The sequence below is a fragment of the Henckelia pumila genome, chromosome 4, assembly GCF_033568475.1.
Source record: "Henckelia pumila isolate YLH828 chromosome 4, ASM3356847v2, whole genome shotgun sequence".
NCBI classification, from domain to species: domain Eukaryota; kingdom Viridiplantae; phylum Streptophyta; class Magnoliopsida; order Lamiales; family Gesneriaceae; genus Henckelia; species Henckelia pumila.
In genome coordinates this window covers 40647468-40665649 of record NC_133123.1, presented here as the reverse complement: position 1 = coordinate 40665649, position 18182 = coordinate 40647468, and the positions used below count along the sequence as shown (strand labels likewise).

The following is an 18182-nucleotide window of genomic DNA, read 5'->3' as shown; positions in this document are numbered from 1 at the left end:
CTAGGTTTCGCATTGCTGTCACATTAAATTTCACATCCTTAAATGATGCATATTAATTATTCTATATAACTTCCCGTAATTTTTTTTTTTATTCTATATAACTTCAAATTTTATGAAATAAATAGATATTTTAATCTCCAGAATCCCAGATTGATTATTATTTTAATTGATTCCCACGTATATTAAGCTTATTGGAGGCCAATTAAATAAGCCCATATAGCTCACAAGTAGTTGCCTTGATGTAAATTTTTTTTTCCGCAGTCGAAAATCCTTTTCGACACATTATCACAATATAAATTTGCCATACAATCAGAATTCAGAATGAGAAATTCCATGCTTTGAATTATAAAATAATTCAAGTACAGAGCATTATACACATTGGATTACATTTATTCTCAAAAGGATTACTGTGAATACACCCCTGTTTTCAAATAGAGAGTGCTCTTATTTCCTCTTGAGGTTGATTCAAACACACATCCATTACTTTAGAAGTTTTTGAATGCTTCACTTTAACCTCAGAGGAGACGCCTAACCAGTTCTGTATAAGCTGAAACACTTTCTTATTGGTTAACAATCCTCGATGACTAGCAGCGACTCCCACTCTTTCCACTGCATCAAAGCTATCAGCCTGCATGATATACACGGTGAATAGGAGATCAAGGAGATCAAGTTTTCGAATTACTACATGAACTAATTAGGCTATTTGACAGGTATACCAAAATCTCAAGATAGGAGGAATAATATATCAAGAAGAAGATATTCTACCATTGCTGATTCAGCCGGGACAGTTCCATCACCATCTGTGTAGGAGTACTCAGGCTGCAAATGATGAAATCATTCCGTAAGCACTACTCCGGCAATAAATTATATTGTCACGAAGTTTTATATCTAAAGTTGTTCTTGTGGTTAACATTGAAATTGCATGCACATAATACGGGGTAATTCATGTTTTCATGTTCTCAGGACCTTTAGACTCGAAAATTAATATAGCAAAAAAACTGTAAACAAGATACAGAGGGGCTGTGTGCTTGTGTACTTCCCATATAAAGACACTTGGGATTCGCTCAAGTTTCCAGAGGGAGGAAATCAAAATCCAAGTAGCACTTACCATTGTGTGGCATATTTCAGATACTTCACTTATGGGAGAACTTTCTGAACCATAGCTGCAAGAAAGAGAAGTATGGACACCGGTCAAAGTTGGTGCAGATTTTTAACTCTGAAATTTCAAAACACCAATGCAAAATGTCAAATATTATGCAAACTATTTACACCAAAACGAAACTAGCCTCTCCCAGTTGTGCAATCCTACAGAAAATCTCAGATATGAAGATATGGCTGTCTCTGAATGATGTTTCACATCTCCCTTCTTTTGGGTTCAAATTTATCAAGTTTCCTAATCAAGGGTTTCCTGATCCGTGCTTGCTCAAATTTCTTATTCACATATAATCAAATCTCACTGAAAGGTTCATATGGATAGCAATTAGAATTCTCATGACACCATCAAGAGAATCCTTGCAAATTGTAACTTCAACTTCACTGAAAATCAAAGAAGAGATGAACAACTAAGCCACCAACCAAACATCAAAAGGTGTGTCGTTAGATGTTCCGTAGACGTTGTAGAAGGAAACTCCTTGGGGAAGTTGAGTTTCATTGAGAACCTTCCGGGTACCAGTAGCCCACTCTAAAATCTTGAAGTTGAAAGGGAGAGCAATTGTTTTACCATCATAATTTAGCTGCAACATTCAAGAAAAAAGATTACCATAAAATAGGAAACGTGGAGTTGCAACTTGCAATTAAACACAAAAGGTCATATAAATGTGAAGAATAAGAACACAGAGCGACACAATAACATGCATTTACATGTTCCAAGTTTCGAGCACTTTCTCCAGCTAAGGTTAGAGAAGTACCTCGTTGTTTCTTAATGCTTCTTCAAAAATAGTCACACATTCATTACAGCCATAGGATTCCTTTCCAACAGAAGTTTCTCCATCCTTGGATTGCTTTCGCCAGACTTGAATTTCAGGTTGTTTTTTCCAATTAAAATCAGGGTTTGGCAGCATCTCATAAATGGATGGACACTCTACCAACTAGCAGAAGTAAGGTCAAATCAGAAGACAAGACAAAGCAGAACATGAGATAGGGAGAAAAGTCTAGGGCAATGTCTCACAATAGGAGGTATATTATTAGAAACGATACAAAACCGATAGATATTCTAGAGAACCAAATAAAAATTGTAATTTGAGAAAGTATTAGAGAAAAAAGTTCATCATATTTGCATCAACAACCTAACACACAACTAACAATTCACTGAAATGTTATGGGAAAATGTAGAACTACAAAACATAAGCGACTGAATTCGAAGTTCACTTCAAGAGGATCATCCTAACAACTCTAGTTGACATTACCATAAAACTGAAAAGTTAATGACGAATCTTAGATATTTTTCATTACATGCTTGGTGGTTCATGGTATAGCAAGTATACTATGCTGTTCCCAATCATCATCGTGTTTTAGCGCATCCAGACCTGCTTTAATATGATGCAAACATCGTTCATGGTAGCACGTTGTACTAAATATGAATATGATTGGGAGGAGGAAGGAAAACAAGAGTGGAAGAACAAAAATTTGCCTATAAACCAGAAAGAGTAGAATCAAAAGCCCAATAGAAGTGTACAGCAAATGCTACTTTATTTCAAGATTCAACACAAAAAGTACTTGACCCGTGCAGTTTACCAGTTGATGCATTGACCATCTCGACACAAAAAAGAAGCTTTCAAATCCTTCAACGAACTGCAATCCTGTAAGCAGAGAATCATTGATGCATCCTGGTGCACCTGCTCATAATAGATCAGAATCTATTAAATTGATTGAGTCAATGAATGAAGATGATGTACTGCATCAAAAGATGAATCCAAGCATGAGAAGAAGCAGTCCACCATAAAATATGTATTCTTCAGAAAAATCATCAGTGCATCCATGGAAACCCGTTTGGTGAAACCATCAGTACAAACTGACATTCTGACTAGAGGGAATGGACTATAAATCTCCTACCAACCTCCAGGATAGCATTTTTTACTTACAGCCAAACTTCATTGTTCTAAGGCTGACTAGTCATAAAAAGTTTTCCGTTTTGATTTTATGAAACAAAAGTAATGGCACAAAAGAGGAAAATCAGAAAGAAAAAAAAAAGGTTATATTCTCCCAGCTGGAGAGCACTCTATTTAAAGGTTGATTAAATTACATCTCATGCTCTCCAGTGCAAGCAAAATTGGTATGGATTAATAGAAAAGAGAACAAATGCAAGGAATAAGTGGTGGCATTATGCTATGCTTCAAAACACAACTGACATCAAATGATGAATTAATGAGACCTCGATTTTCCCCTTAGATTCCCTAAATATCCAAGATCCAAGGATTGGCGCAACGCTAGTTTCCAATATAAAGAATCGGAATGCACTTCAATGTTTAGAATGACAGCTTGAAAACTACTCTTGTTTATGATGACTAAAGCAAAGAAAAGTGTTTGGTGCCATTTTCCAATTTTCCTTCCCAGTGGAGCAGCATTTCAAATAACAGTATAGTTTGTCCTATAACTGTGTCCAACAATGATACAGAATTAAGATCACCTTGGAAGGGAGTGGCAATGGTAATCCACTTGTTTACATATTTGGAGAAAGTCTGCAGCAAATATTAAACTAGTCGTCAAGCCTCCATTTCCAACAGCATAAAAATAAATGAGTTGATTTGTTCTAAAACAGATACCGAAATGTTCGCATGTAAAGAAAAGAAACATAAATTAGAAACTAAACAAGTGAGGCGAAAATAAATAGATCAATTTCCATGTGTCAGGAGGTTAAAAGAGAAAAATCACAAAAGGTGACAGAAAAAGAGCGAACAGGTTTTCTTCTCAGTGAAATTAAAACATCGAGCAACTAAGGGGGAGCAAACCAAAGTATTCTTGAACTTTGCATTAGCAGTACAAAAAACTCCGATCAATTTCTTCTAATACAAAGAAATGACAACTACGAACAAAAGTATGGTGCTGACTATGTTGACTATTCACATGCACATGAATAATTTTACTTATAAAATAATTCTTGTTGAGTGTTGATTGGTGTTATCTTACAGATACAAGTAGGTTCAACTTTTCACTTGCAATAGTCAAGAATTATCTGTGAATATATGCACTGTAAAAGGGTTACATTTTGAAACTAAGTCTCCATTTAAAAAAAAGAGGACTTTGCACCAAGATACATTCAAAAAGAGAGCATATTTAACTTTTGATGGCGATACAAGGCCGAGTATTCTCAAGATAAAATTTATCGTATAATAAAACGTATTCAGACAAAAGACAATACCGTACTTATCTGATGTTCACAGCGTTCAGGAACTTGTTAGGATGCACATGAATTTCTAGAAACTAAACATCAATATTTGGAGCAAGAAACAACTAATATGTTAATATTTGAACCGTATAGGTCAATTAATGGAAAGTTACAGCTAGTTAGATGTACTCCAGACAGTGTTCCTGGCAATGATTTTCCACGCTTTCCCTCGTGTGTTCATAATTCTAGTATGCGAGGCTCAACACGATAGTGTAGTTTGATTCATTAATTACTTGAAAGCAAGATGATATAGCAGTAATACATGACATGAGAAACCATAAAAGGACTAAGCGTACATCACTATTAAGAGAGATGAAACATGACACCAGCAGTCCGCCCATTGAGTGAGAAATTATATTGACTTTCCTTCCCCCAGAAGCCTTATATGCAGCCTCCAATTTTTCTTTTAGGCCATCGATTAACTTGCCAATCCTGTAAAGCAATAAGACATAAGAAGTAAAGGTATTTAACTATGTTTTCACCACCGAAAAGGATGGAAGCTCAAAAAAGTAAAAACATAATAGTCATCTGCGCATAAATAGAAAAATGAAAGGCACCATGGCGGAAATTTGCAGCAGAAAAACTACCTATTGCTTTGCCGAAAATCATAACCATATCCAAACAATGTTGTTCCTTTCTTATACCCACATCCAACAAGCATGTCAATCATATCGTGGAAATGGTACACATCGGTCAAATGTAGGCACTTGACGAACTGGGAAATCAAAAATTAAAATCAGTATCACAGAGAGACGGAGAGAGAAACTAAGACACTAAAGAATGGCTAAGCAATGGAAACTCCTTATAGCTATAGAAAATGAATTTTCTTGCTGGGTTCAAGTAAACATTCTTTACAATGAGATCACTGGCAAAGTACTCGCCACTAAACAGCTAAAACAACTAGGAATGCCACAAAACGGGAATATGACAATATGTGGTTTAAAATATCATTCTTCTTCTCACAAGGTAGCAAAACGATCTACCCGTCGTTCACAATGTCGGTAAATCAGAGAGAAACGTAATGAAAAGCACACACCCAAGAACGGGCTACAAAATTCAGAAAATCAAACAAATAAAAAGCTTACTAAAGAAGGGTCCAAAATATCAATGGCGTAGAGCCCATAATCATCTTGCGGCACAATTATCTCCGTAGCATTATCCAACGACTCCGTATACCCTGAAGAAAACGTAGTGCTCCACAAACTTAACACAGCAAAAACGAAAGACAAACGAAAAAAGCAGAGATTTTTCAACGCACGCACATTACCCAACAGATAAAAGCAAAGAATCACTAAACAAAAACACAAAAAAGTAAAACCCAGAAAAAAAACCTGTTTCTGAGTTGTAAACGGACCAAGCCTTCTTCTTGAACTCCAAGTCAGCCAACATTATCCGAACCCAAACCCGGGTCTCAAACCCGAATTTCTTCCTCTTGGAATGGAGGATCGAGCCACCGATACCCGACACCAACAGAACCGGGTCACGATCAACGGTATCGTCTGTGTCGGAGCTCCCACAACAGCACAAGTCCCGAAGCATTTTCACTGAAAAATCCCAACTGTTGAAGGTGGGTTGGTGGTGGATTTTGGATTATGATCAATGGAGTTGGAAGTTGGGAGGGAAGCTACTATAAAGGAGGTTTGGCATTCAGTACAAATCTGAACTATTCTTTATTATTTTTTCCCAAATTATATAGAAAATTAAATTGATGACATTTTGTAGAAAGAAAACATTGTAATTAGTTTCGAAAAAAAAAAACATTGTAATTAAAACTTATAATTAGAATATGCTTCTATCCTTATATATTATATTATATTATATTATATTATATTATATTATATATACAGCAAATAAACGAGTCACATTGAGATTTGAGTCATCTTGTGTCTTATAATTAATTACATGTCCCCACATAATGTTACATACAGATATAAAATTTTGATATTGTATAGTTTTTGCAAAAAATTAGAAATATGAATTTAAATATGTTTTAATGTTCTTATAATTATATAAAATAATTTTTAATGTGGTGATAATTGTTGTGTTCTTAAATATATATATGTTGTTCTATAACAAATTTTAAAATTTTCGGAGTATGGACATATAATCATTTCCATGACTACCACGAGATTATAAAATGGTTACTTTAGACTTTCAATATTAATATTATAATATATTATCTTATTTAGGATATAATACAATGATCGACGTGGGTGGCTCAGCATTTCACATTCATTAAATTGTCACCACGTGTATGGGTAGGTGGAGATAAATATTTTATTAATAAATATAATATAATATTAGCTATTAAAATTTTAAATATAAATATATTTACGAGTTCTATAAATGTTTGTTCACAGAAAATTATTATTATTTTTTTAAAATGTGTGTCTTGATTTTGAAGCATCCCCTTGTAGTTGTAACCATTTCTCATAGCCTCTGGAACAAATCACCATCAGGCATCAGCAGCCCGATACGTTTTCTTTCTTTTTTAGTTTTTAAATTTAAATATAAAAATCAAAATGAGATGAGAAAGTATAACCTAACATGTATTTTTAGGGTAAGAATTTATTAAATTTTATCAAAACCTAAAAAAGGTCAATAATTTTCTTCAAATATATTACCAAATAATCTGATCTGAACAAGATATTGTGTTTGCTGCATCAAGCTATATCATTATTGAAAAAAAACGAGATTCGTGATTAACTAATATGTTTACGATTATTTCGACTCGAGGAAATTAATTTTCGAGTTTAGAACTATGATTTACGTTCATAATCCATAGCTTGTAGCACAAGTTTAACTCATAGAAAATATTGAAGATAATCATTTTCCACATTTATTTGAAAAAAAATTACCTTTCATCAAGAAAGTTCTATCTCAAGAGCACGTATAAGTTGAAACTTGAGAATTAAAAACAATATTTTTGAAGGAATATTCCGAGAATATATATAATTGTTGAATAGTTTATCTTGAAGTTGCCCAAATAATGGCGCATATGAACGATAATGTCCTTGTCAACTCAGGAAAAAAATGTACCATGAATAGGGTAGAGACCCTATAATTTTGGTCTATTGGCATTTGGAGCCAAAGAAAAAGGTGATTGACGGACATTAATTGGGAGAAACGCACAAAAAATTATCATTGCAGAGCGTCAAAATGCGAATTATAGTGATTATTTTTCTGGAAAGAATAACTCACTAATTATCGACCCTATCTTATGGTTATTTTGATTGCACATATGAAAATGAAAGACTAGAAACCAAAATCCAAATGCGAAATTTCAAGAACTAACAGTAATAGGAGAGAGGGGTATAATTAACTAGGGATTCAAGGCGCCTCAAATGTAAGTCTAGATGGGAGAGTCGCCTAATAATGAACTCGACTAGCATTTAACATATCATCTATGATTTTAGCAAGAAACCTTAGTTCGAGAGGTATTTTGCTTTTATTTTATCTTTCCCGATTCAAAATCAGAATCGGTTTATCAATAGTGTTCGGCCAAAATCCCCTTGTTGACTCTGCACCATTGATTCCACTATTATTATCGGTTATTAGTCCAATGTGAAACCAAAAAGCTACTGAAGCACGAATTGCCTGTAGGATCTGGTAGCCGACCGAAGATGAATCCTTGACCACTTTCAGAGAAACTTTGAAAGATCTGAAGGATGGTTTCTCTATATTAATATCTTTTGTTCTTTAGTTTTATTTTATTCGTCCGAGGTTCTAAGACAAATCAATCCACTTCATAATTCATTCAGCTTTAATGAGGAGAAACCAGGCATAGATTTCAACAGTAAATGACAATGCATAAACTATGATAAAAAGGGTATCTGTAACAAAACCAGAAAAGCGTAGAACCCCAGACTTCTACTGCCAAATGCCTATGTCGAAAAAATTGTCAACTTCTGCCATCAATCTCTACAGTTCTTGTACAGTCAAACCTACACATGATAGAGAAAAAATCAATTACTCAGTGTAACCTGCCGAGATGATGAAATGAACCGACGCTACAAAAAAGCACAAAAAACAGACTACCTACAATAAAAGTTGTCAAAAATGTGGGCAATCATCTAGTAGCTAGTTTTGCTTCAACACAACAGATTAGAGTTCATCGTCCCTCAAACACACAACTATTTAAGAACTGACATAAATGTATAGACATGCCTTGAGGAAAAAGAACAACGTACCTGGTGGGAGGGATTGCTTCAACTTGTCGGCCTTCTCAGTGTCGAACACACAAAGTGTGTAAAGGTACTTCGAGCAACGAACCTTAAACTTCACTGCATCCTTGCTCCTCTTAATTTTCACAGAACGTGCGTCCTTCCTTCTCGCAGTAAGAAGGAAATCCTTGATCTCATGAATTTGCTTAGGCTGGAGATTAACAAGGGCCACCATATTTTAATTGGAAACTCATACAAAGTACTTTAAGCTAACTAGAATAAATATAGTCAAGGCACACAAGAACAGGCTATTTTTGGACCCATATATTTAGAGAAGCTTAACCGAGAGTATTAAGGTAACAGGTAGAAATGCAGAATGCAGTAATCTTTTCATGTCCAAGTAAACTCTCTCTGATTTTAAGATGAGATTGAATCACAAAATAAAATAAAATCATCAGCACTGGATTTTTTTAAATGAATTTGATGCAGAAGATTTAGCATCCGCATAGGTTATAATTTTATGGGTTTTATAGTTTATTTTATTAACTTGAAAAGTAACTATATTGTTAATTTTTAACTCAAAAACAATGAATTTGTAACAAGGGGTTTCACAGGAGTTGTGTAATAGACTTTAGATTTGTCATTTCTATTCTTTTATGCTGATAACATCATTACAGAATCTAAAACATCAACAGCAACATTGGTTCCAAATTATCTCCTAAATTATATACTTAATCATTATAACATAGAATCAAACCCATTCAATATTGTTATCATTCATACTCCTTGTTGTACAATGAAGTCAAATCCCATGATAATCATATTTAAAACTTCATGAATCATCACTATTTGCACAAAAAACCCTCGAATAATGGTAAATGAAAACCATTCGAACCTCACTCCCGAGAGTAGTAAATTGCCTCAGGCCCCTTACAGAATTATATGTTTGTCTGGGAACGCTAATGAGCATACTAACTACTGAGGACACAATCAACATAAAGCAATATGAAATATCACTAACCAAGAAATTTATGTTCGCCATCTCAAATACACCAATTGTCTTGAGTAAATCAATTAATAGTCAGTGATTTTAAACACAAACTAACTCCTTGAACATCTAATCTTTCACGAAGAATTAAGAAAATGAGGTATTGTTCACAACAGCATTGTTCTAAAAGCAGTAAATCACATCAGATGAGCACGAAACTTCATTCTAAACATGGGCGGAATCCATATTCTCTATTCATTTTTCATAAAATATATCACGAAAACTTATAGCATTTACCACAAAGATTCAAGGCATCGCATATAGAAAAGTCTCAATTACAAATATCGGCTAAACAGGATAATCTAGCTTTTCAATGCGTGAAATAGCACACTCACCATTGTCTCCGCCGATCCTAAGCTTCTGTCCTAGCTTGCCGGGAGTACTTGCAGTAGGAGCAAAAACCCTAGATCTTGAATTTGCATATTTATACCAGAGGGGATTTAGCTATGTGCTCGTCTTAAAAAAATTAATTATGGACCCGAGTTCGACAACGCAAGTGTTTAGCCCAATATAAATTGGGCCTACATTGGGTCCATTCGGAAACTGTTTTGGGCTTTTACGCATAAACCGTGGTTTTATGAGAAATCTTGGTGAGATGAATTATACTGTGATTTTTTATTTTTATTTTTTGGAAACAAGTTTGTTACAGTCTGGTTCCAAAACCCCATATCCTGTTTAAAATGTGAGATTTTGGTATTAAATAGGAATATAGGATATGCGTCATCGATGTGTAGGCTGAAATTTGATTACAGGTTATAATGTATATAATAATTCTTGGTATAAAATATAATCCGCAAGTTTGATGCATTTTTTTTAGAAAGTTTGATATATTTTTATGTAAGTTTCATTTTTTTTTTTGTGACGTGGGAACCCGCAGCCGCTACGGTGCGCACTGAGTAAACCCCTGGACTAACGCAATAACCTCCAAACTACGTTAGCCAGATAAACACACTGAGCAAGCCCTATATGACAGGCTAGTCCAAGAAAGTGCGCAATTGATTATATATGACATGGTTCTCTCGCTTATTTTAGGTGGCATAGATAATAATATATAATATAATTCGAGTATTCAAATGGCGTATGAAATTAATCATATTTGCTTAACACAGTAAATTTAAATAGTAAATTTTAATTATAATATACGCTTAAGGTTTTTTATTCAAATTTATTTAAACTTTAGGTTGTATATTGGTTTCAATTTATCACGTTTGGTTATTATTTTTTAAAAAAAAAAAAAAGCGTTGAAAAGAGTATAAAAAATTTATTATGAGTTGGTATTGTCGAGGAACATTTAACTTAAAATGTTATAAATGCACAATAGATTCAATACTCGAGGATTGGAAAATAGAACTAAATTTAGATTGTCCATTTAGGTTCATCAAAATTTGGAGTGATAAAAATTGGATGAAAGATAGTGACTGATTAATAATATAATATTTGTGCTTTTTTTTATAAAAAAAAATCTGAATTTGAGACACACGTAGCCAAGTGCACTTGTCAAATTCGAAAACGTTTGTGTAGGAGTCATGTTTATCTAACATACAAATACAAACACGAGAGAATGGGGTCTATTGCTATGAGAAAACAAACGTATCCCAAAAGAGAATGAAGTAGTGATCACATCGATCGATGACCTACTTCTTCTTCCTAGATCATGCAACAGGTATTCGTGAGGAACTTATTCCTATTTCCTTCCACACCCCACGAGTTCGTGTTACCTACAGGCGTCTTCAGTCACTGTGACTTGGTCTTCCCGAAAAGCAAATTTATCGAATATGTGTTCCCCTTCTGTGCCGCAGTTTCTACGCGCTTTGCACCAATCTAAAATCATTTGCAACAAAAGTTTAGATGGGCAGAGAGAACACACTACCAGATTGAGTTCCCGAGAATATGAAAACTTGAAATAATCAAACATAAAATAATTAAATAACTCATGTTCAGTATGCCATACATTTTAGCTTGGATACGGAGTAGTCAAAAGTTTTCTCATGACATGTAGAAAACCATGGATCTTTACCCATGAGCAATCAACTAATGATTTATTTGTTGTCAGATATGGATTTAGCAAGGCATGGGAGAGTTACATGATCAACTTGACCGGGTAAGGTTCAAAAGGGGTTCCAGGGAGTAGGAATATTAGGAATCAAGTTGTCGGTCTCTGCAGTTTTAACTTTCTTTCTGTTGGTAGCTAGACAGTGAAGACGGCAGATGGTAAATATTAGATAACAAGAGCTGGTAATACCTTATCCATGAGCCAGTATCCAACTGTCGGCATATACTGCATTATGTACATGACAGCAAGCACAGGCTGCACTAAGAAAACCTTAGCATCACAATTCTAACTTCTAACTTCAAGTACTTTTCATGAAAACAAACATGAAGAGAAAAGTTAAGAAATAGATTTTTTATTTAGATAAAAGAAATGGATTTGTTATAATTCATATGCGCAGGATGAAGAAATATTATATCCCTTCATTAAGTGAAAATCACGAATAAAAAATACAACCCGAACATATCCCTGACCCTGATCAACTCCATTCCAGTCTGGGCCCTCCAGAATCCAGAATCCAGAATCCAGATCCAAAATAAGATCAAAGTAAGATTTGGATTCAAAACCTGATATTTTCTCTCATTTTTCTCTCATTTTAGCCAGCTAGAGACACATGGACAACAAGGTGTCGATGTTTGTGCAATTCTAAATTAGACTATGACGTTGAACCACACCTCAATTAACGAACCTGATATGAAATCCAAGCTTCCTTCAGACCATGAGTTGCAGCGATTATTGTGAGCTCTGCACACCTCTCTGATGACACTCGTTTCTGGAAGTAATAAACAAACACATCAGAAGAACTTCATCAAGTCACTCTTTTTCCATCCAAAAGTTATGCACCAACAATAAACGAAGTAATAATGGCTCAATAACATAGTTTCTTCAAATTGATGAAACCAGAATCTGAAATGCTGCTTCCCCCAATGGAAGACTAATATTGAAAATAAATCCTACTTTGAAAAGAGCGTAGAAGACTGCACAGGCAATTCAACATTTAAAATTTGATTGGCCGTTGGCATTAGTAGATGCTTAAAATATTGATGTACTGCAAGGGTATAGTAATTCACTTAGCATTATTCAGTGATTCCGGATTCTACGCAAACTAGAATTCTGATGTGAATAGTGATTGAGATAACAATCAGGTCGATTTCATCCTTTTATCCTACAAGCCAGAAAGAACAGTAGTCAACAAGGTAAAGTAACCTGAATGGACAGGCTATTAAATGCGTTTACCTCAGAAGAACTCTTCTCTGAGGTACTTGTCTTCACAGGCCCAGGATGAACGACAGTCACCTTGATTCCTCTCTTACAAAGCTGAAGATAAAAAAAGAAGGCAAAGGTAGAAATAAGAGTTATATCTAGGATTCCACGTTCGAAGTCAACAAACTAGTTTTGTGAATGTCATCATGCATAAAACATAATTTCTTCGTCAACCCTTTCAAATATCGTAACCCAAGTTTTTCAAAAAAACACACTGTTGAAAATGATTAACAAGTTTGCTCCAATATTTAATGCTATTTTATTTTCAATAATATCCAAGCTACAACTTGGATTGGTTAGGATGTTATCTTCCTGATTTTTCCAACTCAAAATTACAGGACCAAATGTTGTTTATATTCACTGCAGATGTACACATACAAGAGACTGATAATACAGAGATTCTATTTTCCTCAACTTTTACGGTATCAGAGCAGGTTCGTTAAAACCTTTCTCCCATGGTAAAATGGCAATGACCAAAGCCAGAAAAGGAGATTCATCTAAGTCCCCAAAGTTATATTACAAAAAAAGGTTGTCATGCTTCAAATGGATACTGTGTGAAAAAAATAACACCAAAAATGAATACTGTGTGGAAAAAAATAACACCATACACACTTTATGAAAAATATTATAAATATAAATGAAAGCCACACCTCAGATCGCAGTGTATGAAAGTACCCATTCATAGCAAATTTGGAAGCAGAGTACACAGCCTGTCCAGGAGCAGGCGCCTTTCCTGCAGCACTGCTCATCTATGCAAAAGCCGTGGAAAAGAAATTTAACGGGTGAGAGATGGATACAACTTGAAAACAAAATTTGTAGGACATTCATACAATCAGTCAGGCATATGACATGCTGAAATGGGAGAATAAAGAAGTGTAGAGGCTTGGAAATCTTGGACATCGATTTATAAAACAAGATGGTTGAGCATAACTCAGTTAAAAATGCAGCTTATTTTCATGTCAAAGTAGTTCCAGACACGCAAGATGGACCACCTGCTAGTCCGCGAAATGAAACATTGCATGAAACATACCACTACAAAATGGCCACTGCCCCGCTTCAACATGTGAGGTGTCAAGAGTCCTGTTAGAGATATTGGCCCCAGTACATTGACATCAAATGTAGCCTAATAAAAAAGCATATAGTCAGATGATTAATCTCCGTACAACATAAGTAACATAATTCAACTCTAATAATAAACTTATTTGATGGGTAACTGAATTTGATATTCCTTCTATGCAAAAGAAATAAATGAAAGTTGTATGTTCAGTGAGTCAGCTTAGTGATGCAGAACAGCAGAAGTAACAATACAGATACTGTATGGATATGATATGCAAGAGTACATATTCTTGTCGATTCTATTCAGTTATGAAGCATGCCACTGCAAACTATGACTTTCATGTAAGGAAACAAGAAAAAATGAAAGATGGGTGAAGAAAAATGCTGATAATTCTAGAAGCCTATTAGATGCAAAGTAAAAATATGGTAATTTTCAGTTGCCATTCAAACGTTTGTATAGTCCCTTTCTACAAAGTTACACCTTCATGCACCTGGTGTGTTCCCCTACTATCTTCTCATAAGAAGCCAATTATTCTACCACTTGAATAACTTGGTTGGCCAAGTTTCGCATATAGAAAATGCTCAAAAACTTGATATTACAAAATTATTTTTGGGTTTCCAATCAAACTGTCAAGCTAGACCATGAATATTAATCGGAAGAAACAAACAAAAGGAACATTCGTGACAGGTAAAATAAAAGGAGACATTTTAACCCCAGGCAATACCTTGAGACTTTCTTCTGTCACATCCAATGCCGTTGTTTTCTGCAAGGAAAACAGAGTTAAATAACTATCCCAAGAGAGTCACCACTCTGGAAATACTCAAAAATAGTTTCATCATAAAAGATCACAAAAGTCCAAATTAAAGTTAAGAGCGGAAAGTTAGTTGGATCTAGCGAGTCAAAAGGTCTAATTATCTATAGTTATGGCATTTAATATCAGTGGTTAGTGCCGATGGACCTTAACTTCCAAACTCCAACCCACGAAAGTCAAATGATACATAAACGAAAAAAAAGAACAAAACAAAACAAAGGTACAAAGAAAGGGTGCTTCTAATTTTTGCTATGAACCTTACTTATATTTATTCCTCACAAAAACATATTGTAAAAAAATCTTTCATCTCACAGTCAATTTATTCTCACAAAATCACTGTTAAAATTCTAGAAGAACCAGCGGGTGTCACTTGAGTCTTTGGTTTCTATTCAGAGAAGAGTATACAGATATTATTTCTATCCGTCTCTTACATAAAATATAGTATTAGTTCATGAGCAATTCACTTGCATATATATTCTGTTTTACTAAAGCTATTGTACGAGAGGCATATCCACATACAGGGCGTTCATATGCTGCATTGTGGAACATGTAATCCACACCAGCACCACCAAAACAAGATTCTGCTTTCTGTACAGCCGCTCTCAGATGTTCTTCGCCTTGAGACAAATCCAAAGGTAATATCATTACCTCATCTGGTGCATATTTTCCTGTCTTAGCCATTAAATGGTCAACAAAATAGAAGACTACAGATTTTCATATCAACATTTCCAAAAGATGTCAGAAAGGTGGTAAAAAATATTGCAATTCACAAACCAGTCAAATTTTTCTTCACTCGCTCCAATTCCACTTCATTTCGAGCAGATATGATAAGCTTTGCTCCAAAGCTAGCAAGTTGTCTAGCAAGCACTTCCCCTTTACACCAAACACATACACATAGAACAAGTCAGCTGTCAACCATTCGTGTCTGTGAAGAACAGCAATAGAAGGTTTACATAAATGCATTTTGGGGACATGTAATAATATCATTGGTCCAAGACCGACCGACCGAACAGAGGAATAACATTCCAAGCATTCTCATTCCAGCATTCATTTCAGAAACCAATGCTAACCAACCTAAATATTTGAATAAATCTAGCTGTTTAGTTACGACGGTAACTGCTTTCATGCGTTAATTGTTATACAGACCTTGAATATATAGCTAATGATTTTTGAATTTTTTTTTGGTGCACTTTGTAATCCCGCAAGACTCGTGTTTCAGATATTGGGTGTTCTAGCTCTAGTCCCCCTCCCATGTACATTCTTTCTAGTGCTCAATAAAAATACCCTTATATTAGAAAAAATCCAACTGTTCAGATCAATTTATAGCTAAACTTAGAGGAAAACCAAACTGAAGGGCTGCAGTTACGTAACATGATAAACTTCAGGAATATTCTTATTCAAATGACACAATTTTACAGAATCTTGAACACCGTTAGACAACCAAAATTTTCATTTACAAACAATTACGAGAGAAGATATCTATTTTCACAACCAAGTGAAATAAGTATCCACTAAAAAAGTTTTAAATTTAACATTCAGAAAATAGTTTTTCCAAAGTTTTCAAGAAATTTACTATCTCACATTTTGGATTGAAAATGCAGAACAAAAGTATCACAAGTTCCCAGATTTGCCGCCGCACCTTGTTCAAACACATCCTTTCATTTCACCTTTCTAATTCAATCATCACAAATATCCCTCACTCACCATAAAAATTTCAAATCCATAATCTACTCGTTTCGCAAAGATCATACAATCCATTTTTATACATTTTTCACTCGAGTTTAGTACAGAACCCCACCAAACTTCGTAACAGATATTGATGAAAGATTGCCAACACTTCAAATGATAGCATAGCATAGGGGGCTAGGCAGAGTCGAAGAACCACCAATTAGAAAATATAATATCAACATTTTAAAACCACGTACCAATTCCGCGGCTGGCTCCTGTAATCCACACAACCTACTCATTCATGCAGAAGAAACGCATATGATTAAAAAGAAAGAAACCACTTAAATTCAACAGTACAAACAAAGAAACAAACGCTTCCTAACCTTGTCCTCAATCTCTTCGCGCTTCGCCTTCTTCCTTGACATCAAAGTAAAATCCCCTGTAAATTTCGAGAAAGAGATGCTACTGAAAATCCTATATTTCGCAACAAAAAAAAAAAGAAGCAGCAGCACATAGAGAGCAATTCATCCAGCTGAAATCAGTGAAACAATCATCAAATGTACCATCCGCCTTCAGGAATTTGAAGAAGAATGCAAGGGAAAACACGACGAGCATTGAAGAACATATCAGGATCAGCATATTTCTCTCTGGTTAGCTAGCTTGTTTAAGGAGAAAATGAAGATAACCGCGGATGATTTATATAGATGATAAGTTGCTAAAAGGGCAGCACGTTTCTATGACTAGATGCGCCTTTCCGGTTCATTTTATAAAACCGCATCCACGGGCCGGGTGGTTTTTAACTCTAGCGTGTAGATAATTATGTTGTACTAGTCTGGAATTATGTTCTACTTATGGAATTAGCTAGTATATTTGTTTGCATACTCTCAAAAAAATAAAATTTACTTGTTCGCATGCTAATGCGTTAAAATAAAATATACTAAAATAGCATTTTGACATTACTTGATCAAAGCTCACATCAGAGTTTCCACTAATTTCATTGAAATGACGGTAGAGTCAATAGTATACAAACTTTCACTAGTGAAAGATTCGAGAAAAATAATTAAATATTTCGATCATGAATTATGATAAAAAAAATTTCCAACCTCGGAGACCTACCACCTAGGTGAAACCCTCAGCACTTCAAATAGACATTCGACATTCTGACAAATAAAAATACCAGCATGCTACAATATAAAAATTCATTTAACTCGAAGTCGTCATCTAACAAAGGACTCTTAAATTAATCATAATTATTATTATCATCACCCTCGCTGCTTTGTTGAATTTTGGTTAAGCAACCGATTAGCTATTAATAAATAGTGTTTTTTCCTCAAATAACACATATTATATAGATGTATACAAACTCAAAATTTGATAGAAAGTTTAAAAATCACCAACATTTAGTTTGGAGGATTATTTTGCAAAAATTTGAGCACAAATGTAAACTCGCAAATAAATTGAATTACTCATAAAAAAATTTAAAAATTCCTTTTTGAGGGGTCCGAGTTATTTTTGCATATTTCAAAATTTTCAATTAATGATTTACCAATAAAATTATCAAAATATGTGTAAGTTGTAAAAGTTCATATCCCTTTAACACTTATAAAAATATATAAATAGAGGAACATCCTGACTATCCAAAATACATTTTACGTCTTAAGCTATTTGTTTGGATATCATTGAGTTGTTTATTAACTTTAATACTAGAATGTCTTTGTCGAGCAAGTACTCTCGACGT

General features: G+C 34.5%; 3 protein-coding genes across 3 annotated transcripts; all 3 read right to left on the bottom strand.

Moving 5' to 3' along the window:
- Nucleotides 1-315: 315 nt before the first annotated feature.
- On the bottom strand, nt 316-6041 carry LOC140863402 (phospholipase A(1) LCAT3). The gene is made up of 11 exons (XM_073266803.1): nt 5716-6041; nt 5470-5561; nt 4972-5099; nt 4681-4816; nt 3626-3677; nt 2734-2834; nt 1908-2087; nt 1576-1733; nt 1109-1163; nt 766-819; nt 316-628 (listed from the first exon to the last, which is right to left on the bottom strand). Exons 1-11 carry the CDS (start codon nt 5921-5923, stop codon nt 428-430), a joined length of 1365 nt encoding a protein of 454 aa, XP_073122904.1. The 5' UTR covers nt 5924-6041; the 3' UTR covers nt 316-427.
- Nucleotides 6042-8126: 2085 nt separating this feature from the next.
- LOC140867217 (large ribosomal subunit protein eL38z/eL38y-like) lies at nt 8127-10050 on the bottom strand. The gene is made up of 3 exons (XM_073272296.1): nt 9931-10050; nt 8575-8758; nt 8127-8328 (listed from the first exon to the last, which is right to left on the bottom strand). The coding sequence occupies exons 1-3, from the start codon at nt 9931-9933 to the stop codon at nt 8306-8308; spliced, it is 210 nt and encodes a 69-aa protein (XP_073128397.1). The 5' UTR covers nt 9934-10050; the 3' UTR covers nt 8127-8305.
- A 967-nt stretch (nt 10051-11017) lies between these two features.
- Nucleotides 11018-17094, bottom strand: LOC140865195 (uncharacterized). The gene is made up of 12 exons (XM_073269753.1): nt 17008-17094; nt 16828-16883; nt 16702-16735; nt 15551-15649; nt 15296-15444; nt 14690-14728; nt 13939-14031; nt 13559-13657; nt 12882-12962; nt 12334-12417; nt 11838-11903; nt 11018-11416 (listed from the first exon to the last, which is right to left on the bottom strand). The coding sequence occupies exons 1-12, from the start codon at nt 17081-17083 to the stop codon at nt 11330-11332; spliced, it is 963 nt and encodes a 320-aa protein (XP_073125854.1). The 5' UTR covers nt 17084-17094; the 3' UTR covers nt 11018-11329.
- Nucleotides 17095-18182: the final 1088 nt, after the last annotated feature.

What these genes read in the sequence shown, in the direction of transcription:
- LOC140863402 (XM_073266803.1), bottom strand. Translation starts at nt 5,923, where the DNA reads ATGCTTCGGGACTTGTGCTGTTGTGGGAGCTCCGACACAGACGATACC. An exon ending in GACACACCTTTTGATGTTTG is followed by an intron (nt 1,164 to 1,575) that starts GTTGGTGGCTTA and finishes TCTTTCTTGCAG; the next exon opens with CTATGGTTCAGAAAGTTCTC. An exon ending in TCCCGGCTGAATCAGCAATG is followed by an intron (nt 629 to 765) that starts GTAGAATATCTT and finishes TATATCATGCAG; the next exon opens with GCTGATAGCTTTGATGCAGT.
- LOC140867217 (XM_073272296.1), bottom strand. An exon ending in GAAGCAATCCCTCCCACCAG is followed by an intron (nt 8,329 to 8,574) that starts GTACGTTGTTCT and finishes TATCATGTGTAG; the next exon opens with GTTTGACTGTACAAGAACTG.
- LOC140865195 (XM_073269753.1), bottom strand. Translation starts at nt 17,083, where the DNA reads ATGCTGATCCTGATATGTTCTTCAATGCTCGTCGTGTTTTCCCTTGCA. An exon ending in AGTGAAGAAAAATTTGACTG is followed by an intron (nt 15,445 to 15,550) that starts GTTTGTGAATTG and finishes TGGCTAAGACAG; the next exon opens with GAAAATATGCACCAGATGAG. An exon ending in TTCATACACTGCGATCTGAG is followed by an intron (nt 12,963 to 13,558) that starts GTGTGGCTTTCA and finishes TTTTATCTTCAG; the next exon opens with CTTTGTAAGAGAGGAATCAA.